The sequence below is a fragment of the Piliocolobus tephrosceles genome, chromosome 8 (genome assembly GCF_002776525.5).
Source record: "Piliocolobus tephrosceles isolate RC106 chromosome 8, ASM277652v3, whole genome shotgun sequence".
Taxonomy (NCBI): domain Eukaryota; kingdom Metazoa; phylum Chordata; class Mammalia; order Primates; family Cercopithecidae; genus Piliocolobus; species Piliocolobus tephrosceles.
The window spans coordinates 89,415,457-89,443,047 of NC_045441.1; the positions used below are offsets into that span (position 1 = coordinate 89,415,457).

Consider the following 27,591-nt stretch of genomic DNA (forward strand, 5'->3'; position numbering starts at 1 on the left):
AGAACTTTGGGAGGCGAATACAGGAAGATGGCTTGAGCTTAGGAGTTTGAGACCAGGCAACATAGCAAGACCCTGTCTCTACAAAAATGATAAAAATGTTTGAAAAAGAAAAAAAAATAACAACAATTATAATTGTATTTGTTTATGTGGTACAATGTGATGTTTCAATAGATGTAAACATTGTGGAATGATCAAATCAGGCTAATTAACTTAACAGTCACCTGACATGTCATGAATTATGTTGATGATTGAAATAGCTCACCATATTTTTTTTTTAAAACTCAACCTTTGAAGTGACTACTTATGCATGTTAACACTGACTGAAACAGTTCGTATTTCTCTTGAATTCCAGTAAAATGCACTTTCTTGGCCATGCACGTTAATATCCAAAATAGTTTGTTAGAATTACTTTGCGAGAATTCTACCACTGAACCACCAATGCTACTAGCCTAGAATTACTTTGCATACACAGCAATAATCATGGATAAAAGTGTAAAAAATTATCATCCCTTGAATAACAAGTTGACTCAGCCTAACTGTATCACTTAGATTTTAATCAGAAAAGCAGAATGATTAGGAAGTTTAAAATATATATAATAAGAGATTTGGTATAGAGATTTGTTCATACACAGTTGTGAAAGCTGTTTAAGTGATTGCTGAAGATTGCTGGAGCTTCAGTCTGAAGGGCAGGCAGAGGAAGGAAAGAAGAATTTAAAGTAGGGGAGAGGGAGGACAAACTGGAACCCGTGGGGACAGGTCAGAATGCCTGTCCCTTCTCACTGAACTCCAAGCTAAATGCCTATGGACAAGCTGAAGGGAAATTAGAGGAAAAGACATTAGCTGCATTCCTGCTTCCTATCCCAAGCAAAACAATAATTGACAACATGGGTAACCTTTAACAGCCCTTGGTGACTCTGCTCAGATTCTCTGGGTGTACAAAACCCAGTATGGCTACTGCTTTGCTTCTACTATCTGCCAAATCCCATACAAAATATTTCCTGTGATACACTGTATTAGACAGTTTCACATTGCCATAAAGAACTGCCTGAGGCTGTGTGATTTATAAAGCAAAGAAGTTTAATTGACTCACAGTTCCGCATGCCTGGGAAGGCCTCAGGAAACTTACAATCATGGCAGAAGGCAAAGGAGAATTTAGTACCTTCTTCACAAGGTGGCAGGAGAGAGAAAGCACAGGGGAAACTGCCACTTTTAAACCATCAGGTCCCATGAGAACTTCCTCACTATCACTAGAACAGCATGGGGAAACTGCCCCCATAATCCAATCACTTCCCACCAAGTCCCTCCCTCCACACGTGGGGATTACATTTTAAAAAGAGGTTTGGTGGGGACACAGAGCCAAACAATATCATACACTGTAATGGGAAATATTTAGGGCAAATGATTCTGGGAAACATAGTTCAAACTAGACAAGTTTACACCTTGCAGAATTGACATACTGATTCTTCCCTGCAAGAAGAGCTTCCAGTACTGCACTGTGTTCTACCACATCACAGGAGGGCTTAACACCTAACTAATCTCTCCCACCACCTGTATCCATTCTGCATTATCCAGACAGTCTAGTGCGACCCACCCTCTTACGCATTTCAGACTCCCTAGTCTGTGAAATTATTCTGTCCTTAAATATTATGTCCACAATGAAGCTTAAATTTGTAAGTGAGGGGATTGATATTTATCTTGTAACATGTTCCACAAATTTAATTTGGCTGTAGTGTGTTTTAAATGATCTGTCTTCCAAATGCATATTTCTTTGTAATCGTAACAAACGTAAAATTTCCCTATGATGATGTACATTAGATCTTTTAAATAAATTTTGTTTTAAAATTCAATTTTTCATTGCTTGTAGTGCTGTCTAGTGACTAACTTAGACTTGAGTCTAAGTTTTTTTGCTTTGATGTAATTATTCACACATGCAAAATCAATATACAGATCTTATAATAGATATACCAAAATACACCTCTATAAGAGCAGAGGGAGGAGAACTATTTACATTTTAAAAATTAACTTGACACACATACAACATAAATGATATATTTTTAAAACTATTGATTGTTTTTATACCACACTTATAATACATAAATAGCTATCTGCCTAAAACTTAGTACACTAGAAAAATCACAAAAAAATTCTATGAACCCACAGAGAAGCCTTTCTTCTAAGTCTTATATTTTTGCTAAAGTTAGCTAAAATCAGTGCAGTAAGTTGTGTGATTACCCATAAGTTTAGTGTATCGTTGGTGACCAGAGAGAAATCAGCTGTGCCCTTGGAGTTGTCCTTTATACACACACTGGTAGATGATCAGTTAATTTAATGACTCTGATTAAACTCAGATCAAGTAAACTACTTGGTTGAGAATCACACAGTGGCATGATCTCAACTCATTGCCACCTCCAAATCCTGGGTTCAAATGATTCTCCTGCCTCAACCTCCTAAGTAGTTGAGATTACAGGTGCCCATCACCACACTCAGCTAATTTTGTACTTTTAGTAGAAATGGGGTTTCACCATGTTGACCTGACTGGTCTCGAACTCCTGACCTCAAGAGATCTACCCATGATGGTCTCCCAAGGTGCTAGGATTACATATGTGAGCCACTGCACCCAGCTATATATATCTTTTAAAAGAAAACTAGGCATATGATTTTCTTCAGATCTGTCAAAATTGTGTTAATGTAATAATTCACAGGTATTAAAATTAGAGCAAGTTTTCATTTATGTGTTATTTATGTAATAGTATTGAAAACATCAAAAATTCAGAGATTGTTAGTTTCAGAAAAAAATATATAAATTATGATGAGAAAGCAACCAGAAATATGGTTCTGGTTTAGTCAAAATTAACACAAAAAGACTATCAATCAGGCCGGGCGCGGTGGCTCAAGCCTGTAATCGCAGCACTTTGGGAGGCCGAGACGGGTGGATCACGAGGTCAGGAGATCGAGACCATCCTGGCTAACACCGTGAAACCCTGTCTCTACTAAAAAATACAAAAAACTAGCCGGGCGAGGTGGCGGGCACCTGTAGTCCCAGCTACTCGGGAGGCTGAGGCAGGAGAATGGCGTAAACCCGGGAGGCGGAGCTTGCAGTGAGCTGAGATCCGGCCACTGCACTCCCACTCCAGCCTGGGCGACCCAGCAAGACTCCGTCTCAAAAAAAAAAAAAAAAAAAGTATCAATCAAAAGTATGAAATCATATTCTAAACACAGTTTTAATATCTGGTTGTAATATACATAATATTAGTTGGCATGCTGCTGTTTATGGAAATATCTGTTAATGTATTTTACATTATACAGAAACCTACATTGCAAGTTTTTTTGTTCGTTCGTTTGTTTGTTTATCTGTCCTCTGCTGAATGCAAGTTCTAATGAGGGAAACAAAGAGACTTCATTTGGTATACGGAAGAGTGAGGTCTTGCAGAAATAAGCATGCAGATAAGAGATGGGTAGGGACATGACCACTAATCAACCTAGACCTGGGAATGTTAATTCTAGTACAAGTTTCTAACAGTATCCTGTATTCTATTAGGTTGTGTTATTAATTTATATTCTTCACATTCAGCAATTCAACTGGAAATTTATATTTTATGTTGACTATTTTTATTTCTCAACACTGTATTCATTATACATATTTATGTTCTAATATAATTTGATATAATCTTATGTCTATATATGAGAAAGAACCTCAATCATTCAATTATATATTTTGAACATGAATTATTCTGGTATCAGTGGTTTTAAAAGAAACAAAATATGAATGAAGTTGCACATTCTAGATAAAAGAATATAATGATGAAAGGACCTGACACACATTTCATTTATTTTTTTAAGGGACAGAGTAAGCATAGAAGTATCACAAATCCATCATTATGTATACTTATAAACTGCGGTCTCGGGAATGATCATAGATTTCTAATGTCCTGATCTTGTAGTCTGACCATTGATTGTGTAGTCTGGAAGAAGAATGTGTCAACTGTGAATTCAATCCTTCTCCCTTTTATAGATGTCACAAAGGGAATGAATTTATAACTAAAAAACCCAATTATCAGAATGTCACATTGTAAGAATGCATGGATCTGAGTTGAATAGAACACTATATTGCCGAGATTGTAAATAACATTGATAAAAATGACAAGTTACGCGTAACATTGCTCTCCAATTGGTGTATTTATCAGTGAGTAAAAAGGTGAATTCTAAGCAGTTTATTAGTGTAATTATTTCTCTTTTTGAAATATACCCTGAATGATAAGCAAAAAAAAATAGATAAACGAAAACCTGTGTAAAATTTGTGTTGACTCAAAAGCTTCATAGTGGGCAGGGAACTCGATGTTATAGTACCAATCTCCTTCATTGCTTGGATTTCTTTACAAAATTTTGAGATGTGACCTACCCAGTCTTTGACTAAATACTTCTATGGGTGGAAACCATGTAAGCTTCCTAATCACTTCACTTGATCTTTAATGAAATTTAGTTTTAAGGTAGTGTTTGGAAGATTTCTCCAATACAAATATGAATGCTCATGTAGGTTTTGTGACCACCATTTCTTTACCATTTTAAGTAGAAAAGCAAACTTTCAGCCTGCTACAGGTCTTACTATTGTGCTTTGGAAAAGATCCTTAGAAAAATAAATAGGCAGCCCTGAAGTTCTGAGATTTTCCTTAATGGTATTGTTGCTATAGTTACAGCCGAAATGTTATATAAAGCAAATTGCTTATTGATGGAAAAATGCTGAGTGGCACAGTAGCATCTCTTCTCTGGGTTATTATTGCCTTCATTTTCTACTTTCCTTCTTAAGATGAATGGATTTTTTTTTAACATTGTTTTCTTTTGAACAAGCTCTGGTGAATTGATGTTAAAATAAATGTGTTTTATTAACATGTACTAGCTGACAACTGAATAAATTTGAGTATTTTGTGATCGGTGTGGTGTTATTTTATATATTCTTATATAAAATTCGGTGTGGTGTTATTTTATATATTCTTATAAATACCCTGTATGTTTGATACCCTGATTATTAATGTTATAGCATTGAATAAATAGTGATTGGCCTCAAAATTTGGAGGCCTCTGAGTTTGTTTATATTTAATGATAACATAGATGAAACATAAACTTTTATTCTTTTATACCATTAGAGAATACTTATAATAGCATATTCAAAATATATTTAAAAATCACAGGAAAAAAAATGGAAGCAGTCTTAAGCATCCACAAGGATGATTAGCATGTTTTTTTAAAAGCCTCCTTAAGCATCTATATTTTGTATTTTTTTACATAGTAAACTCAGTAATATAATAGAGATGTTCTCAGTACATATATATGTGGTTGGTGCAAAAGTAATTGTGGCTTTTTCCATTACTTTTTCCATTAAAAGTAATGAAGAAATTTGTATTGGAAAAATCTTGCAGACAACACCTTAAAATGAGATTTTATTTTATATATATCTGTATGATATCGTATACCATATCGTATATATTATATATTATATAACATGATATATGATATATAGATCTATATATACATATAGAATGAAATTGTGTTTATATATATATATATATGTCTATTATTTCACATAACAGGCAACCAGCAGTTTTATGTGTGTATATACAGATGTACACAAGCATATATATATAAATATATACACACACATAAAACTGCTGGTTGTCTTACTATATTTATAAGAAGGTATTTCAAAGATAAAACTTTAACTCATTTGATTCTTAAACTTAAGGCAAAATATGAATAATCATGTGTATCACAATTCTAACTGTTACAGGAAGAGTTAATGCTATGTCTGGCTAAATATTTTCAGCTAGTAAAAGTCATATATGGCATTGATATATTGAGTTGTTACATAAGTGAAATAATTTTGTTTAATTGATTTCCAGGTTACTACTGGACCAGAAACAATATGAAAATGTAATGGTGTGGATATTTAGGAACTAAGAGTATAGATAACATCTTTTGGAACTATAAACACAGTATTTCTTAACCAAATTCCTGAATACAGTGATACAAAAATCTTTGGATTACTTTTGTTAAAGAATGAAAAAAAAAATTGTGACCTACAAATGTTTATATCTTATGTGGTTATAGAGTATTTCCAAAATTTTGGGAAAAGCAAATTTTTTCAGTCAGTTTGTTTATAATTAATGATATGATCATGATGATGACCCATATTGTCCAAAATAAACTTTCTTGGAAATTTACTGTTATTCTTTTTTACTCACTGTGAAAAACCTGGTCAATTTTTCTTTTCTCATTTCCTCGTTGTATTTTACCTAGCTTCTGCCTTTTCCTCCAGTGATACTCCTATGCTCCCCCTTAATAAACAAAATTTGAATTTATATATATAACTATAAAATGTTTGGTGTTACTGTAGGGCTTTGTTCCCTTTCAACTCTTTATTGACATTGTAATTTCCTCTGCTTGTTGAATTTATTGACATTTTATTTTTGGTCCTAGGGCTACAGAAAAGAGAAGAGACACATATATGACCACCAGTTTAGCATTTCTAATTGTTGAAAAACATACTCTTTGTGGCTTATAATTTATCAAATTCCTAATGTTTCAAACTAAATTCCTCAGATAATCCTGTTGTATTCATTCCATCCTTTCCATTTACTCTAATAGTTTCTTTCCACCTCTAGATTTAATTTTTATCAACATAGGTAGGTAACCACATTCTGCCAGACTGATCTTAACAAAGCAGATTTTACTCCTTTATAGGAACTTCACTAGATTCCAGTTTCTTCTACAAAATGTCTACTTGTGGCAATAAGTGCCATTTATTTGGGAATAATTGCCACCTAACAGAGAATCTCAACTTGCCTCTTCAACCTTATCTTGTATTATCTTCTTAAAGCTAAAGAACATTTTTATTGTTTAATTTTTATCTAGATTTGATCAAATTTAGTGTTTTTAATCATTGCCTTTTTTCAGGAATGTATTATATGATTTTTGCTGTGCCTCATCTCTTAATTATTGAATTTCAATGTGAATGAAATAAGGCCTTAGCCTGATGTGTATTTACATTTTGACTGATTGCTATCAAATATGAATAGACATTTTCATTTCATATTTCTATTATGTCAAATAGTGACAAGACATATTTTTGGGAAAATGGATTTATTTCACATTCACAGTTTATTAACGTATCTATTTTAAGGCCAAACCTTCTTGGAAAATACCTAACTAGAAGTAGTATCTCCCTCTTCTGCATTGCAACACAGTATCTCTATCTCTTTGTTTTTACTGCATATTTTACTTATTTTCAACCATGCATTACTTCTTCTATTTGAATGCTGGTTCCTTGATGAAATAACCTTTGGATATATACTTTCCAACCAGTAGATATAAACCAAATAGATGCATACAGAATAGATATATGAATGAATTATTTTGTCATAATTTGACGTAATAGAAATATCAGCTCCAAATTAATTTTGGTGACAATTAGTCAGAGTGTAAGTTCAAAAGAATTAGACTGGCTGCCTTCTTTCCTTCACAATGAAAATTAGTCATGCACCCAAGAGACTGAGTATAGCAACATTATGTTACAAATAATTGCAAAATAGCAATTACTTAAAATGCTAGGTTTAACTGAATATGGATGGCTATTTAAGCAAAACATTAATTTGAAATAGTCAAGGAGGCTCCCAGGATAAGATCTTTTATCTCTCAGATTTACACTATTGCCTTCTGTTTGCATTAGAAACGTTAGTAGTTTAGTGGTTATCACCACTTTACAGGTTTACCAAGCATTACTTTAAATTGGGACAATGAAATATTTTATGTGACAAAATAGATTGCATGGATGATACCTTTTATCTTCATACCTAAATTTCATATTATAGGAAAATAATGAGTATACTACCTTGAAATTATCACTATGTTTTATTTTCTCAACACATTTTTCTTGTACCTAAAGCCATGTACCATTGTGGCCTCATATGCTGTAAAGTAGCAAGAAATGGCAATTTTGTAAGATTAATTTGTCCCTGTCCCTAAAACTCAGAAAAAATAGTCACACTTTTTTAAATGACAAAAATTTCCAATGGAATGAAACCTGTATTTCTGGTATATTAAATTTTTCTAACTTATTTATATTAGAACATGGCCTATGGAGATGCTTAATACACACCTGTATTTCATTTTTAGAATCCATATGGCAAAACTGCATGGTAATGCAGCCATTTGTATCTATTTTTGTGTTTTAAAAAGTCAGACTCTGGAACTGGGCATGGTGGCTCATGCCTGTAATCCCAGCACTTTGGGACGCCAAGGCGGGCGGATCATGAGGTCAGGAGATCTAGATCATCCTGGCTAACATGGTGAAACCCCATCTCTATGAAAAATACAAAAAATAGCTTGGTGTGGTGGCTTGCACCTGTAATCCCAGCTACTCAGGAGGCTGAGGCAGGAGAATCACTTGAACCTGGGTGGCAGAGATTGCACTGAGCTGAGATCATGCCACTCCAGCCTGGTGGCAAAGCGAGGCACCATCTCAAAAAAATAAAAATAGAAAAGTCAGGCTCTGAATGAAAATCTCTTAAGATGTGTCTCAACCAAGTAATCGTTTTTAAAACCACGTTATCGATGAAGGTTGATTTTCTGTAGGTATTACGAAAGTTCTTCCTTCAGGGACTATTCAACACAAGAGCTAGAACTTTTAGTATTTGACATAATGAATCAAATCTTCTTTCCTATGACTTTTATATAAAGACATTAATTAAAGAAGGCACACAATTCACTTCAGAGCTCCTTAGACATGAACTTAACAAGAGAATTGATATTGAGTGATTATATACACAAAAAACAAATGAGTCCATATATATCCTAATATTTTATTGGCAGCATTTTACCACATTTACAGAATTGACTTTTGTCTTTACTCTTTTAGATCAGCAAATAAGAATTGTAATGGCTTACATATTGCAAAATAATCATAGTTATTAAGCAACATTGTTAGTTTCTAAAGTAATTGGAACCTGAAATAAGAAATGAAACTTATATATCTGATAGTATTCTAGAGCAATAAGTGATTTTTGTATCTAAAGAATTTAAGATAAGCAACTGGAAAGAGTGAGCCAGCGTGAAAAGCAATTTGAAATTGAACTTCTCAGAGTACAATGTAATACATTAAAGCAATAATATCTGTATGACACTGTAACCCTGTGCCTTACAGAATGGGTACACATTCAGTGGTAACAATTAGAACTACATACACAGCCTTTACTTTTAAACAATACAATAGATATAATGTAAGAAAAACTATAACACACATCAATCAGGGAGGAACTCTTTCGTAGTATTATTCTAAAATAATCTGTCTCCTAGGTGATCATTTGTTCTGTATTCTTATTGGAGAGTAATTTTTAGTATTTAGTTTGCAAAAATTCTTAACCAATTTATCAAAAAGGCAGGTCCTCCTGTTTCCTCTCCCAGGTCTCTGCTAAAATGGTTTTGGTGTACTTCCTAGGAATTTGTATGTCTAAAGACCCTATCAGTTGATTTAGTGCAGGTGACCATGGCTTAGACACTGAAGAGCAGAGATATAAGAAAATGTTTGACCAGGAGCAGTGGCTAACACCTGTAATCCCAGCATTTTGGGAGGCCAAGGCGGGCAGATCACCTGAGGTCAGGAGTTCAAGACCAGCTTGACCAACATGGAGAAACCCCATCTGTACTAAAAATAAAACATTAGCTGACCGTGGGTGATGCATGCCTGAATCCCAGGTACTCAGGAAATTGAGGCAGGAGAATCACTTGAACCCAGGAGGCGGAGGTTGCAGTAAGCAGAGATTGCACCATTGCACCTCAGCCTGGGCAGAAAGAAAAAAAAGAAGAAAGAAAATGTTTTAGTCAGCAAATCAGAACACTCGGGGGAAAAGATACCAAACAATTAAGCCCTGGAGTGCTTCTTGTTCAATTGCATGAGGAAATGTGATAAGTATTAAGAATGAAATTATGTTCATAATCTGGAAGCAGATAGCAAATTATGCACAAGTGATTCTTGAAAACTGTCTATACCTATAAAGCTCTACTCTGAAAGGTAGAACTATATTTGGCCCAAGTCAAGAGATAGGAGATAATAGGCTAAATCCTAAAAGAACTTTTGATTAATTTGTTGTTCTAAAGATAATTATTATGAAATGTAATAGTCTTTGAATAAATTTTGGTTGAAAATGCTAATTTGGAAGAAACCAGGCCTTAAAATAATTTTATTTGGAACAAATGCAGATTTTTTTTCTTCCTGAAAATGAATATTTCTCTGGGTCCACATTTAATGCAATTATTTCTTTTTCTTTTTCTCATTTAATGAAGATAGTGAATTGCTAGTCTCTAGAAATTCTATACATTTTTAGAGTTCAAATAGCCTTTTTGTAATGTTTTAAAAAATTACTGTGTCATTGATTTGGAAAACAGTGACCCACCTTCTCCATATACACAAACAGATAGGAATTACCAAATTTTCACTTGGGTAAAATGACAGAAATAGATACGATACATTATAATACATTTAATCTGTTCATTGCTATTTTATTTTCACAGATTCAAGAATGGCTCTGTTTAAATTGCCAAACCCAGAGAGCAATATCAGGACAGCTTGGAGACATAGGCAAAATGCCACCTGTACCATCAGGACCCAAAGCATCTCCCATGCCTGTTCCTACAGAATCACCATCTCAGAAAACAGCAGTGCCTCCCCAAGTAAAATTAGTGAAAAAGCCAGAACAAGAAGTAAAAACAGAAGCTGAAAAAGTCATTCTGGAAAAAGTAAAGGAAACACTGTCAATGGAAAAAATTCCTCCTATGGTAGCCACAGATCAAAAACAAGAAGAGAGTAAACTAGAGAAAGACAAAGCTTCAGCTCTTGAAGAAAAAAAGCCACTCCATGAAGAAAAAAAACTAATCTCTGAAAAAGAAAAGATATATTCTGAAGAAAAAAAGCCACTCCTAGAAGAAAAAACGCCAACCCCTGAAGACAAAAAGCTGCTGCCAGAGGCAAAAACATCAGCCCCAGAAGAACAAAAACATGACTTACTTAAATCTCAAGTACAAATTGCTGAAGAAAAGCTTGAAGGCAGAGTGGCTCCAAAGACAGTGCAAGAAGAGAAACAACCGCAGACCAAGATGGAAGATTTACCATCTGGCACACCTCAGAGTTTACCTAAAGAAGATGATAAGACAACCAAAACAATAAAAGGACAGCCACAGCCATCATGCACAGCAAAACCTGATCAGGTGGAACCTGGGAAAGAAAAAACAGTAAGTTAAATTTTACCAACTTCTCACACTCTCATGTGTGAAATTATTAATTTTTAACCTAAGTATACAAGTTGCTTATTGGTAATTATATAAGTGAAGTTCCTCAAACAATGAATGACATTCTTAAAGAAGTATAACAATTGTTTGACTATAATGAAGAACTTTGGCCTTTTCACAGCTTTATGAAGTGTACATAAAGCATAAATACAACATTTATTTCCCTGTTTCTTATGCCTATCAAATAATCTATCAAAATCATATGGAGTGATAAAGAAGTTATCTAGTTTTATTTTTTTTCTCTACTATGGACATAAAACTCAATATCCCCCTTTAATGTAAAATAATGTGTCTTTATTGTAAGTTTTTGTTTACTTAACCATTTGTTTATGTAAGAGTCAACAAGGTTTTTCCCAGTTGAAATCATTTTAAGGTGTGGTCAGCTATAAAGTGATTGCAAAAAAAGAAAAAAGGAAAAACAGTGATGTAACTAAAATCCAAACTAAAAGTCTTTCTAAAATTTCACAAAGCAGTTTAATATTTAGCATGATTTTTAATATAATGTATTCTATTAGCAGTTTTATTCAATGTGTTTAATATTGAAAGATTATTTATAATCAGCATAAATTGGAAAAATATTCTTTCCTTTTTCTTTAATGGAAAATTTTCATTTAACCCATTTTAATGAATATTTTCACAAGCAGTTACATCCTTTTCAGAGGAACTCTGATGTTTTTTGGAGCTATAAGAGATCTTACATTATACTTAACTGAATACATTTAATTCACAAAGGACAGCAATGACTTACCAGGAAATTAAATAATTTAATAGTATTCCAACTAGAAACTATAGTTTGTTTCACTGTGATTTAGTTGTGTTTTCTTTAGTTTTAACACATGCTTACCAACCCATCTCTGCTATCTGATGCATCACACGTTATCTAAGTAAATCCTGGTCTCCTTTCATTAAATGAGTTTTATCAGAGTCAAAAAGATGCCTATATGTATTCTCCATTCTAATGACTGAATCTAGCCACCACTAGCACCACGAATTGCTTCTTCTAGCTAACCTTTGCAGAGCATGGTGCTTGGTACTGTTTGTCCCTTTGTGGAACTTTCTGTGGCTTTCATGACCCTCTACTTTCCTTCTCTTTTTGTCTTTCTGATCATACTTTATGAAATCTACTTTGACTATCTCTATGATTTCTCTTTGCAAATTCCAGATGGTTTTCCCTTGTTTTGCTTTGAGCTACATGAACCATTTTTGAATACACGTATGTACTTCTTGTCCCTCTTTTGGGTGTCAGACCTGCATTTTCAAGTACCTAGTCAGCAGTTCTATTTCAAAGCCTCTCTGTAAATGCAAACTCAATATGTCTGACACTTTTCCTCTTCTCTATAGAAGCAGTTTCTGCTTGTAGCTTTCTGTTTCACCATCAAGCACCTGTCTCCTGTCTGCCAGTTACTAATCTTCTGAGTGATTTAAGGTTTCTTCTTACCTGCCCTTTGTTCTCCACAATGAAGGTATCACACTTCTGTCTATTAACTCCTGTTCCTCAGGGCACTACCTTACTTACTGCTTTCATGACCTTTTGCCAATTATTTGAGCAATCTAATTACTGGTTAGGATGCCTTCCTTTTCTCCCTTCTCCAGTCTATAGCTGTCAGGTAAATGTTTTCTAGGGTTCCGATAATTTAACTCCATCACTCAGATGTTCCTAATGATTCCCTGTTGTGTTTTAAATATATTCCAAGCAAGAAGTTTTCGAATATTTCCTGAATGCAGTACTTTTTTCTTTTATTTTATACCTTTATCACTTTCTTTTCATTACTTTTTCTTTCATTATACAACCACAATATGTGTATATGTATTTATTTATAAATTTTATGTATGCACTATTTGACTAATATTTACCTTATAAAACATTCACAAAGAATAGAGAATAATTCATTGAAATAAACTAAAATTACCATTGTTATTATATGTATTTAAATGCAGATAGTAAATGCAGATACATTTGATCACCTTAAAAGGTGTTTAATAGTGATATTTTAGAGAGAGTATTATGTTTTAATATTCTTTAAGATCTTGGTGTAAAATTTTATGATATAGTTGGTTGAAATCCAGCTTCAAAGTTAACCTTATTTTGATACTTCGATGTTCAGTTTTAATGGCTATTCAGAGCACAAAAAAAAGATAATTAAAAAGAATATGCTACAAATGGAAGAAGTAGCTCACAGTTTGTTCTCACTAAATATTGCTACCTTTTTTTAAAGTGTGGATTGTAAACCAATTATGAAAAAAAGAATTGGTAATTGCACAAATAAGTGTTAACCTTTCTTAATATCAATCATTTGTGTTTGTTAACTATCAGAAAATGTGGGGCTTTTACAATAGTTTTTCAGCAAACAATTTTCAAACCCATTGCATTTTTTGTCTAGAAGGTTTTTAAACAGATTAAAATATTCTGTTTTAAAGTTTGTTAAATGAGCAGATACGATAACTTTTAAAAGTGACATGTTATTTTGTATAGCATAATCATATAATAATTTCCAAATATTTATCTTCAAAGAGCTGTTTCCACATTATAATTTTCTCAGAGAAACAGGTATTGTTTATTTTGCTTTAAATATCAAATACCCAGCATATTGCTGACAACTAGTACTGATTTTCTTACTGTCTAATAAGTATTGTATTACTGAAAAGCACTTGTAATCCTCTATTTTTAAGTAAGGATCAAATCTCCACATTCTGCAGCTTTTTAACTAATTTTCCATGAGATAAACAGTAAATATCTGTGTCATGGTCAAAAATAATGTCATATTCTCTGTCCCAGTACAAAATAAATGTTCTTCAAAATATGAAGGTCTTATTAGTATACAGTGTACTACATCAGTAATATCTTGAGGCAGTCTGTCTAATTCTGGCTTACTTGTAATGAATAAGTTTTTTTTCATGTACTGCCATCTCCCTAACCTTATTCTTTAAAATTATAATTCCAATCAGAGAAATTACTTCTCAATTTTTAATATTTTTTATTTAAAAAATATACATTTTTTTGAATTAAACAAATCAGTCCACATTGAGGCTATATGTTCATTGGTACATTTTTCCTTGAGGGTTCACAATAGTAATTCTTAAAATATTTTATTATTAATTAAAGAGAAATAGGAACTATTTTGAACTGAATATGTAAAGAAATCTCCATAGTTGGATTATATTATTATTAGATCTTTTGCTACTAAATTTATTCTAATATTTTTTCCCAAACCTTCCACAATTATTTCTTTGTTTCTTCCAACAACATTTGCTGACAAAGGAATGTAGTTTGATTTGTCACTATATTGATTCCACATATTACTTTAGTCATTTTTTTCATGACAAAAAAAAAATTCCCCATCTGTTATGTAATTTTTCTTAGTGAGCAAGAAAATTCAAAAGAATATTCCCAATGGTTATTATTCAAGTTAGTGAAAACTCATAAAGTACTAGAAAACTTATTTGCTGAAAATTCCAGAAGTTTGTGATAGTGTCATAATACCACTGGCTTTGATTCAAAGCACGTTCTGTATTTAGGGTACAGTTTATTATTAGCAATAATAGATGCAGAAACAGATTTCAAATAGCTTTCCTAATAATATCAAGCATTTTTTCCTAGCTTCAAGTCAGATCTGATTTAATTTGGTGATCACTGTTCTCACCTTGTTATGAAAACTGATGAAAAGCTTGTAACAATATGAAAAGTGTTAGCTTTCTTATGAGTGCATGTGTGTATATCTTACATTACTAGTTTGATCTTTAACAAATGATTTTTTTTGCAGAAATTTTTTTCTACTACTTAGCTATTATAGGAAAATTGGTTTAGTTAAAACTAGGTGATTTATTGTAACTACAAACCATAAGTCTGCATAACTGAACAATAAGTTTCAACATAAAGGTGAGCAAGTGAAGTGGTTGCCTCACTCTAACTTCTGTTTATAGTTGGTTGCCTCTTTATAACTTCCGGCCTTCTCCCAGGATTCCTCACAGAGCATATGACCAACTGACATGACACGTGAGATAATAGTATTGCCCATCTATTGATTACATATTAGTGCAATTTAATTTATCCTCTATTTTGGATTTAAAAATACAACTAAAATCGTAGTGTCTTCTCATTGTATTCCACTGAAGAACTTTGCATAGCTACCAGGGTATATGCACCCCACAGCGGAGACTCCTGTCTAAATGGCTTAGTTGGCTTTCTCAGCCTTCTGGAATCTGGCTCCAACACAACTTTCAAGCAACTCCTAACGTTCCCTATGGGGAGACATTAAAGAAAAACAGCCAAATATGCCATTGTGTGTTTCCTGAACATAGCTTGTGCTTTCTCGTTTGTGAACCTGTTCTCAGTTTTTGTATGTGCACTGACGCCGCACCTTCACATCATCTGTCAGAAAAAATCCCACCTGAACCTCCACATGTCTTCCATGAGTCTGCCCTTCTATTCTGCTAGCATGTCTTCCATGAGTCTGCCCTTCTATTCCCTAGCGGTAGTCAGTTTTCCTGATGCAGAATTTTTGGCAATGATTAATTTCTTAATTAGTTTTTATTTACAATCAAAACAATACTCTTAATTTACCTCTTACTATTCAGGCTGCTGTGTTAAGTACTTCCTTATACAATGATTGATAAGGTTAATATTATGATAGCTTTAGTAAAGATGGGGAAACTGAATTTCCATGCCCAAGATCACATAGCTGGAAGGCAGAAGTACTAGAATTATAGTCCAGCTCTGATTGCAAAGACTGTGCTCTCACCCACTGCACAAGATGTTTTTTCCTATGACACTTTTAGGATACTGGCTTTTCATTATTATAATCATCCATCTCTCTTGGCAACCCTCACTGCTATAACAAACACTTGGTATAATATTTTACTCTATTTATATATGTGTATTATTTATTCATTAATTTATTTGTCATTTGTGTTGTTCATATTATTATAGTACATTGTTTACATTTCGTTGTTGCAACATCATTTTGTCACTTCATTCATTCCTGTCTTTCAAAATGTTTGTTGAATAGCATTAAAATTAATCCTGAGGTATAACAATTTGAAAATTACATACACATCTTTAAATTTTTAGTTTAACATTTTAAAATTCATGTTCGCTATAGAATTTTATCTTTTTACTTATATACTTAAACAGAATACTGTTTAAATATTTATTTGATATAGTACACTAAAATACTCTCCTCATAGAAACCAAACTTGGAACATTCTTTAGCAGGTACTTTTATTTCTGGTTAAAATGATCTGAGGGTTAGTATTCAGGTTACATATAGCCAATAAGTGACTGCCTAATCAGAAAGGATGAAAAATAATCACGTTTTCTGTAGTGAGAAGGACTCCCATATTACAGTGCTTAGGTGTGAGCGTCCAATCTTTCACTCCAGGTCCAGTGAATTTTATTGGCTTAATTTTGTTTGGAGCATTTCAAACACTCAGATCAGTAATCTGCATTCATGTAGACTTTATGTAAATTATAAGGTTTGCATTCATTGTTTGATTTTAGCTTTGGGAAAATTAAACAAAAACTTAACACTGCATCCTTTCTTTGCACAGTTTTATATGTCATCTAGAATTCAGTTCGTTAATAATATTCAAAACAATTCTGTTTGCCTTCAATATGGAAGGCTTTTGTGAAAAGAGCAAAACCAAATTTGGCAGTGCAGATATGTCTTGGCACATTCTCCATTACTAGTGAAGGCCTCAAGATACACCACCATCGGAAGAGATCCAAATGGGGCTCCATTCATCAGTGCCTCTCACTGACAGGTCTGCAGCTCAATAAATGGCAGGGGGTTATTGGAAGGAAAAGGAAAAAAGCCTAGAGAGTAAACACTTTGCAGACTTGCCACCTTATAATATGCAAAAGTCATTTAGGGGAAAAAAAAATCATTGTAGTATCACCACCATAGGTAAATCCTGTGAAGAGTGTGGAGGGAGGAGACCAGGCAGTGAGTGGGAGGAGGAATAAATGGGTAGGACATGGTACTGAGTGAAGAAGAAAAGCATGAACACACGGGGAAGGCACATAAGGGAGATTGTAGGGCTGGTATTTTGATATTTATGTGTATTAATCTTCCATCTAATGTCACTTAATTTCCCTTGTTACATTATATATGTCTGGTCCTAATCTTTTTTGTATAATATCAGTAGAACCTTCAGAATCCGTTATATGAAACTGTAACTTTTTAAATGATCCTCTGAATTGTTACATATAACCATGGTCACATTTCTTTCATATATGCATAGTTTTATGACATTGTTACATATATGAATATATGTAGACAGAAAATAAAGAATACACATGGCCAGGCCTGGTGGCTCACACCTGTAATCCCAGAGTTGTGGAAGGCCGAGGTGGGCAGATCACGAGGTCAGGAGATCGAGACCAGCCTGACCAACATGGTGAAACCCGTCTCGATTGAAAATACAAAAATAAACCAAGCTTGGTGGCACACTCCTATAATCCCAGCTACTCAGGAGGCTGAGGCAGGAAAATGACTTGAACTCAGGAGGCGGAGGTTTCAGTGAGCCAAGATCAAGCCACTGCACTCCAGCCTGGGCAACAGAGCATGACTCCATCTCAAAAAAAAAAAAAAAAAAAAACAAGAAGAATAAGAATACACATGACACCATGATATTATCAAACTTTGATTGTGAAAGATCATTTTTTGACCTTTTATTCATAAGGAGCTTAAGTACCCCACCCTCATCATGATGGTGTTTACTCTAATTCAGTAAAGGGAGGATGGGGCTAGGGTTAAAAAAAGACAAACAAGGAAGGACATTGAAATTATATTGAATTCCAAAAAATGTGCTCTGGCATTTTCTGGGATGTAATGAAATGGAAATTTCTCTCCACTATAACCATCCAGAAAGCATTTATTAGAAGGCAGCTTCACCGTTGCTTGCCACTTCAATATGAGAAAAGAACTGAAATGAGTTTAGTGCTCATCAACCCTCCTACTATAGTCTCACAAGTGCAGATAAGGAATTATTTATTGGAAAGACATTCAAATTGGTACAGTGTAGTTAATTCTAGGTGCACACTGAAGAGTAGGCATTACTTTTTGCACTACAGTTGTTAAGAATATATCACACTGTCTTTTTTAATTGAGTAACATTGTAAATTCAGAAAAAGCATTTCACCCTATAATATGCTCAGGATAGATCATTGACCATGCATAATAAAGGTATATATTTGGATGAAAATGAATGTAAAATAAGCATCAAGCCAACAATATTTATATTTAATAACTCTAACTAGAAAAAGGAGAAGAAAAAAAGGAAGGAGGGAAGGAAGGATGGGGGAGGGAGGAAGGGAGGGAGGAAGGAAGGAAGGAAAGAAGGAAGGAAGGAAGGAAAGGAAGGAAGGAGGGAAGGAAGGAAGGAAGGAAGGAAGGAAGGAGTATGTTTGTTGTGCAACCTTATATCTGTTTATTTGGGCCATAGTTAGATCAGAAGAGCTCATGCCAACTCACACACTGATAATATTGAGACAGTTCAAGATACAGATGTAGTGGAATTAAGGCGGCCTCATAGGCTAGAATGAGCTGTAGCATGCTCTTAGGCAGCTGTTCCCCTAACCCCTCCTTTCTGTAGGCTGTGAGACTATTGTGTCCTCCTTTAAACAGGACAACTAACTGAATCAGTTTTATTTTGCTCATATATATTTTTACTTAGCAAAAAAGTCTTCATGCAACAAGTCTCTATGTTTAATTTTTATTTAAGGCCTCGCTGATTCTTGAACCTAAATCGTCGTCATGGCATCATCATAGCCCAAGAAAGGCAACAAGTTCAGGGTTGTGGTGTGTCACTAAGGGTCCCAGATCTCTGAAAAGCCCATGCTCCTGCTCACAAAAGCTATTTATTTTTTAAGGAAGCTGCTTTTCAAGATAAAACAAGATTTCAAAATCAGAAGGTATTTGTAAGTGACATTAGTGAAACACCTTTGAGATGGGATGCTGAAGATACATGTGATTAACAACTCTACAAAAAATTACAGCTGGATATTTCTCTTTAGCTGAACTGATAAGTCAGACCAATTATTGCATAACTTTTTCAAAGTACATAATTTATAAACATTCATTCCAAGTGATATAGAGTAATGATATTAATAATATCAAGTATATATAGTGGTTCATAACTTTCAAAATGTCTTTTAAAAGCAATGCCTTGTTTGAATCATTTGACAAGAACGATAACCATGTATTTGTGGTACATGGCACATATGTTATTATGGCATATTACTTGCTTCTTTTTGTTTAGTGAATTCTCCAACATCCCTTACAACTTGCAGCCAGGCACAAAGCCCATTGTCTGATACTTTCTTGAACTTTACCTGACCTCATAATCCAAAACTAAATTACGTTAATAGAAAATTTATCTTTAAACATCTTCATCACAATTTATAAACTTTATCCTAAAGCAAATTTATTGAGAAAAGTAATCATATTTTTGATGGAAAATGACATTGAAATGTGAAAGGGTATTCATGAAAGAAGATCAAATGTCATTGAGAATTGACATTTAGTGAAGTTTAGTTTAAATGGAAACTAACCTTGTCAACGCATATCAACAATATTTTTCTCAAACTTTTAAAAAATACTGACATATGGTTGAAAAAAATTTCCAAAATTATTTTTCAGTTCCTAATAGTTATTTGATAGTAATGGAGAGGCCATGTTTTTAGTTTAATCATGTTAAGTTTTCCTGTATCTTTATCTCCCTGCTTAGGAAAAGGAAGATGACAAATCAGACACCTCAAGTTCTCAGCAGCCTAAAAGCCCCCAAGGTCTGAGCGACACGGGATATTCTTCTGATGGAATATCAAGCTCACTTGGTGAAATTCCAAGTCTTATTCCAACTGATGAAAAGGATATTCTCAAGGGACTCAAAAAGGACTCTTTTTCACAAGAAAGCAGCCCTTCCAGCCCCTCAGATTTGGCTAAATTAGAAAGTACAGTCCTATCTATTTTGGAAGCTCAAGCAAGTACACTTGTTGATGAAAAGTCAGAAAAGAAAACACAACCCCATGAAGTTTCTCCTGAGCAGCCTAAGGACCAACAGAAAACTCAGAGTGTGTCTGAAACCTTGGAAATTACTATTTCAGAAGAAGGGATCAAAGAAAGTCAAGAAGAAAGGAAAGACACTTTTAAAAAAGATAGCCAACAAGATATTCCTTCCAGCAAGGACCATAAAGAAAAGTCTGAGTTTGTTGATGACATAACTACTAGAAGAGAGCCTTATGATTCAGTTGAAGAGAGTAGTGAAAGTGAAAACTCACCTGTTCCACAAAGAAAACGAAGAACTAGTGTTGGCTCATCAAGCAGTGATGAGTATAAACAGGAAGACAGCCAAGGATCAGGGGAAGAGGAGGACTTCATTCGAAAACAAATCATAGAAATGAGTGCTGATGAAGATGCTTCAGGTTCTGAAGATGATGAGTTCATCAGGAACCAGCTCAAAGAGATTAGTAGTAGTACTGAGAGCCAGAAGAAGGAAGAAACCAAGGGAAAAGGCAAAATAACAGCAGGGAAACACAGACGACTGACTCGAAAAAGTAGCACAAGCATTGATGATGATGTAGGAAGACGTCACTCATGGCATGATGAAGACGATGAAGCATTTGATGAAAGTCATGAACTTAAATACAGAGAATCTAAAAGTCAGGAAAGTGAAGAACTTGTAGTTGCTGGAGGAGGAGGGCTACGCCGATTTAAAACAATTGAGCTCAACAGTACAATAGCAGATAAATATTCTGCAGAGTCATCACGGAAAAAAACAAGTTTGTATTTTGAGGAAGAGCCAGAATTAGAAATGGAAAGCCTGACAGACTCACCTGAAGATAGGTCAAGGGGAGAGGGGTCTTCGAGTCTGCATGCTTCCAGCTTCACTCCTGGTACATCCCCTACATCAGTATCATCACTTGATGAGGACAGTGACAGTAGCCCGAGTCACAAAAAAGGAGAGAGCAAACAGCAACGCAAAGCTCGGCACAGATCACATGGCCCTCTTTTGCCTACTATTGAAGATTCTTCAGAGGAAGAAGAATTGAGAGAGGAAGAAGAATTATTAAAGGAGCAAGAAAAGCAGAGGGAAATAGAACAGCAACAAAGAAAGAGTTCTAGTAAAAAATCAAAGAAAGACAAAGATGAACTTCGAGCTCAGAGAAGAAGGGAAAGGCCAAAGACACCACCTAGTAATCTCTCTCCCATTGAAGATGCATCTCCAACAGAAGAGTTACGTCAGGCTGCAGAAATGGAGGAGCTCCATAGATCTTCTTGTTCTGAATATTCACCTAGCATAGAATCAGACCCAGAAGGTTTTGAAATAAGCCCAGAAAAAATAATAGAAGTACAAAAAGTTTATAAATTGCCCACAGCTGTGTCATTATACTCACCAACAGATGAGCAATCTATTATGCAGAAAGAAGGTAGCCAAAAGGCGTTAAAAAGTGCTGAGGAGATGTATGAAGAAATGATGCATAAAACACACAAATACAAAGCTTTTCCAGCTGCAAATGAACGAGATGAAGTGTTTGAAAAAGAGCCTTTGTACGGTGGAATGCTAATAGAGGATTATATTTATGAATCTTTAGTAGAAGACACATACAATGGATCGGTAGACGGTAGTCTGCTAACAAGGCAAGAAGAAGAAAATGGATTTATGCAGCAGAGAGGAAGAGAGCAAAAGATAAGACTTTCAGAACAAATTTATGAAGATCCTATGCAGAAAATTACAGACCTCCAGAAAGAGTTTTATGAGTTAGAAAGCTTACATTCTGTTGTGCCTCAGGAAGATATTGTTTCAAGCTCTTTTATCATCCCAGAAAGCCATGAGATAGTGGACCTGGGTACTATGGTAACTTCTACAGGAGAAGAAAAGAAACTACTAGATGCTGATGCTGCCTATGAAGAACTTATGAAGAGGCAACAGATGCAGTTAACACCTGGATCTAGCCCAACCCAGGCCCCCATCGGTGAGGATATGACAGAGTCCACCATGGACTTTGACAGAATGCCTGATGCATCTTTGACATCAAGTGTTCTCTCAGGAGCATCTCTTACAGATTCGACCAGCAGTGCAACACTGTCTATCCCAGATGTTAAAATAACCCAACATTTTTCAACAGAAGAAATTGAGGATGAATATGTAACCGATTATACAAGAGAAATTCAAGAGATAATTGCCCATGAATCGCTGATTTTGACCTACTCGGAGCCTTCAGAAAGTGCTACATCTGTCCCACCCTCTGACACACCTTCTCTCACATCATCTGTTTCTTCGGTCTCTACCACAGATAGCTCTTCACCCATTACTACCCTGGATAGCATAACCACAGTTTATACAGAACCAGTGGACATGATAGCTAAATTTGAGGATTCTGAGGAAATTTCTTCATCAACTTATTTTCCAGGCAGCATTATAGACTACCCAGAAGAAATAAGTGTATCTTTAGATCGGACTACCATATCAGATGGTAGAGCTAGTGCTGATCATATTATTTCCTTATCTGATATGGCATCTTCTATCATAGAATCTATAGCACCTAAACCTGAAGGGCCAGTTGCTGACACTATTTCTACTGACTTATCTATATCTGAAAAGGACCCGGTGAAGAAAGCCAAGAAGGAAACTGGGAATGGAATCATTCTGGAAGTTTTGGAAGCTTACAGAGATAAAAAGGAGTTGGAGGCCGAACTAACAAAAAGTAGCTTATCTGAAACTGTGTTTGACCACCCACCTTCTTCTGTAATAACCCTTCCAATGAAAGAGCAGCTTTCAACTACGTACTTTACATCTGGAGAGACCTTTGGTCAGGAGAAACCTGCGTCTCAGTTACCATCTGGCAGTCCTTCTGTTTCCTCTCTTCCAACTAAACCTCGCCCATTCTTTAGAAGTTCTTCTTTGGACATATCAGCTCAACCTCCTCCCCCTCCTCCCCCTCCCCCACCTCCTCCTCCTCCTCCACCACCACCACCTCCTCCCCCACCACTTCCTCCACCAACTTCACCTAAACCAACTATTCTTCCTAAAAAAAAGTTACCAGTTACAGCTCCAGTGACTACAGCTACACCTCTGTTTGATGCTGTTACTACTGTAGAGACCACAACTGTTCTGAGAAGTAATGGATTACCTGTTACAAGAATATGTACCACTGCACCTCCTCCTGTTCCTCCTAAGCCATCTTCAATTCCATCTGGACTTGTATTTACCCACAGGCCTGAGCCAAGCAAACCTCCAATCGCCCCCAAACCAGTGATTCCTCAGCTTCCGGCAACTACACAAAAACCAACAGATATACACCCCAAACCAACAGGCCTATCTTTAACTTCAAGTATGACCTTAAATTTAGTGACTTCAGCAGATTATAAATTGCCTTCCCCTACCTCCCCACTTTCCCCACACTCCAACAAGTCCTCACCAAGATTTTCCAAATCCCTCACGGAAACTTATGTAGTTATTACATTGCCATCTGAACCTGGGACTCCAACAGATGCTTCTGCTAGTCAAGCAATTACCAGTTGGCCCTTGGGATCACCCTCCAAAGATCTGGTTTCTGTTGAACCTGTGTTTTCTGTAGTTCCTCCTATGACAGCTGTAGAAGTTCCAAGTTCATCAGAACAGACCTTCTATATCTCTGGAGCTTTACAGACATTTTCTGCTACCCCTGTCACAGCACCCTCTTCATTTCAAGTAGCTCCCATGTCAGTTACACAGTTTGTCACTACTGAAGTTTCCAAGACTGAGGTTTCAGCAACCGGAAGTACAGCTCCTAGTGTTGGTCTCAGCAGCATTTCCATAACAATTCCTCCAGAGCCTCTTGCTCTAGATAACCTACATTTAGAGAAGCCTCAGTATAAAGAAGATGGAAAATTGCAACTTGTTGATGATGTAATTGATTTGCGTACAGTACCAAAGGTAGAAGTTGAAACAACTGATAAATGTATTGATCTTTCTGCTTCTACCATGGATGTGAAAAGGCAGATCACAACAAATGAAGTTTATGGGAAACAAATTAGTGCTGTCCAACCCTCTATTATAAATCTTAGTGTAACATCATCAATAGTGACTCCTGTATCTCTGCCCACTGAGACAGTGACCTTTGTCACGTGCACAGCTAGTGCAAGTTACACTACAGGCACAGAAAGCCTAGTGGGTGTAGAACGTGCAATGACAACACCACTCCAGCTTACAACATCAAAGCATGCTGAGCCCCCATGCAGGATACCAAGTGACCAGGTCTTTCCTATAGCTAGGGAAGAAGCACCAATAAACTTATCTCTAGGTACTCCAGCACATGCAATGACATTGGCTGTTACAAAACCTGTCACTGCACCTCCTGTTGGTGTCACAAATGGATGGACTGATAGCACCATATCCCAGGGGATCACTGATGGGGAAGTAGTGGATCTCAGTACAACCAAGTCTCATAGAACAGTCGTAACAATGGATGAGTCTACTTCAAGTGTGATGACCAAAATAATAGAAGATGATGAAAAACCCGTTGACTTAACAGCAGGGAGAAGAGCTGTGTGCTGTGATGTGGTTTATAAATTGCCGTTTGGAAGGAGCTGCACAGCACAGCAGCCTGCAACTACTCTTCCTGAGGATCGTTTTGGTTATAGGGATGACCACTATCAGTATGATCGATCAGGGTCATATGGTTATAGAGGTATTGGGGGAATGAAGCCTTCCATGTCTGACACAAATTTAGCAGAAGCTGGACATTTTTTCTATAAAAGTAAGAATGCTTTTGATTATTCTGAAGGAACTGACACAGCAGTAGATCTGACTTCAGGGAGAGTTACTACAGGTCAGTATGATGTGGCAGCAGACCTTTCCTTGAAATATAATTATGGTGTTCCTCATCTCATTTCAGGATGAAAATGTGGTTCCTTTTCCAGTTTTGTTACTTTTTCTCTTTCTTTGGATGTTTTAGCAGCATATTTTGGAGTACATGTGCGCTTTTGTTCCTTCATGTTAAAAAAAAATTTTGTTCTGCTCAAAATCACCTGCATGTGCCTGCATGTTCAACATTGCTTTCATTCCGCATCTAATTAGGTTAACCTGTGGATTTGCATGCAGTCTCATTCATTATGTTCATCAAGATGAGAGGGTTTTCAAACTCAAAAAGCGTCATTCATTCTGGGAACTGGACTATAACTCTGCCCTGTATTTCAGGTGAGGTAATGGATTATTCAAGCAAGACTACAGGTCCAGAAACACGACAAGTCATTTCAGGAGTTGGGATTAGTACCCCACAGTATTCCACAGCAAGAATGACACCACCGCCAGGACCCCAGTATTGTGTGGGGAGTGTTTTGAGGTCATCTAATGGTGTTGTCTATTCTTCAGTAGCAACTCCGACACCCTCTACATTTGCTATCACCACACAACCCGGCTCCATTTTCAGCACCACAGTGAGGGATTTGTCTGGTATTCATACAACTGATGCAGTGACTTCATTACCTGCCCTGCACCATAGCCAGCCAATGCCTAGATCATATTTTATAACAACAGGTGCATCTGAAACGGACATTGCAGTAACTGGTATTGATATCAGTGCCAGCTTGCAAACTATTACTATGGAGTCTCTTACTGCTGAGACAATAGACTCTGTTCCCACTTTAACCACAGCATCTGAAGTGTTTCCTGAAGTGGTGGGAGATGAAAGTGCTCTTTTAATTGTCCCTGAAGAAGATAAACAACAGCAGCAGCTAGACTTGGAGCGTGAGCTCCTGGAGCTGGAGAAAATTAAGCAACAGCGCTTTGCTGAGGAATTGGAGTGGGAACGTCAGGAAATTCAAAGGTTCCGAGAACAAGAAAAGATCATGGTTCAGAAAAAGTTGGAGGAGCTACAGTCTATGAAGCAACACCTTCTCTATCAGCAAGAAGAAGAGCGGCAAGCCCAGTTCATGATGAGGCAGGAGACGTTAGCTCAGCAACAGTTACAGCTTGAGCAGATCCAACAGCTGCAACAACAGCTTCACCAGCAGCTGGAGGAGCAAAAGATTCGGCAGATCTACCAGTATAACTATGACCCTTCTGGAACTGCTTCTCCACAAACCACTACAGAGCAGGCAATTTTGGAAGGTCAGTATGCTGCCCCGGAAGGCAGTCAATTTTGGGCAACTGAAGATGCAACCACTACAGCTTCAGCTGTTGTGGCAATTGAAATACCACAAAGCCAAGGATGGTACACCGTTCAGTCTGATGGTGTTACTCAGTACATTGCCCCACCTGGTATCCTGAGCACTGTTTCAGAAATACCTCTAACAGATGTTGCTGTAAAAGAGGAAAAACAGCCCAAAAAGAGAAGTTCTGGAGCTAAAGTCCGAGGACAGTATGATGAAATGGGAGAAAATATGGCAGATGATCCCCGAAGTTTTAAAAAGATAGTGGACAGTGGTGTACAAACGGATGACGAAGATGCCACAGATCGGAGCTATGTGAGTAGGAGAAGGAGAACTAAAAAGAGTGTGGATACAAGCGTCCAAACTGATGATGAAGATCAGGATGAGTGGGATGTGCCTACTAGATCAAGGAGGAAAGCTCGTGTAGGGAAATATGGTGACAGCATGACAGAGGCTGACAAGACCAAACCCCTTTCCAAAGTCTCCAGCATAGCAGTTCAAACGGTAGCAGAGATATCTGTGCAAACTGAACCAGTTGGAACCATAAGAACACCCTCCATACGGGCACGAGTGGATGCCAAGGTAGAAATAATTAAACACATTTCAGCACCTGAAAAGACTTACAAAGGGGGCAGTTTAGGATGTCAAACAGAAGCAGATTCAGACACACAAAGTCCTCAATATCTGAGTGCCACATCTCCACCCAAAGACAAGAAACGCCCAACACCTTTAGAGATTGGTTATTCATCTCACCTCCGGGCAGATTCCACAGTACAGCTGGCTCCTTCCCCACCCAAATCCCCCAAAGTCCTTTATTCACCCATCTCACCACTTTCACCAGGCAAAGCCTTAGAATCAGCCTTTGTACCTTATGAAAAACCCCTCCCTGATGATATAAGTCCACAGAAAGTACTGCATCCAGATATGGCTAAAGTTCCCCCAGCAAGTCCTAAGGCAGCCAAGATGATGCAGCGTTCTATGTCTGACCCCAAGCCTCTGAGTCCAACAGCAGACGAAAGTTCCAGGGCTCCTTTTCAGTATACCGAGGGCTATACGGTAAGAGTGATTCTTTTCAGTTGGAAGGCAATGGATGAGTTGTTAATCATGTGTTTTCAGACTTTTAGGA

The 27,591-nt window shown here is 36.2% G+C and overlaps 1 protein-coding gene across 1 annotated transcript in view; it reads left to right on the forward strand.

Moving 5' to 3' along the window:
• PCLO (piccolo presynaptic cytomatrix protein) overlaps positions 1 to 27,591 on the forward strand; it is a 398,423-nt gene that overhangs the window by 182,533 nt on the left and 188,299 nt on the right. The window contains exons 4-6 of the mRNA XM_023226631.1: positions 10,561 to 11,277; positions 20,062 to 25,144; positions 25,513 to 27,521. Of these exons, the coding sequence (XP_023082399.1) occupies positions 10,561 to 11,277; positions 20,062 to 25,144; positions 25,513 to 27,521 (7,809 nt within the window). The remainder of the gene's footprint in view (positions 1 to 10,560; positions 11,278 to 20,061; positions 25,145 to 25,512; positions 27,522 to 27,591) is intronic.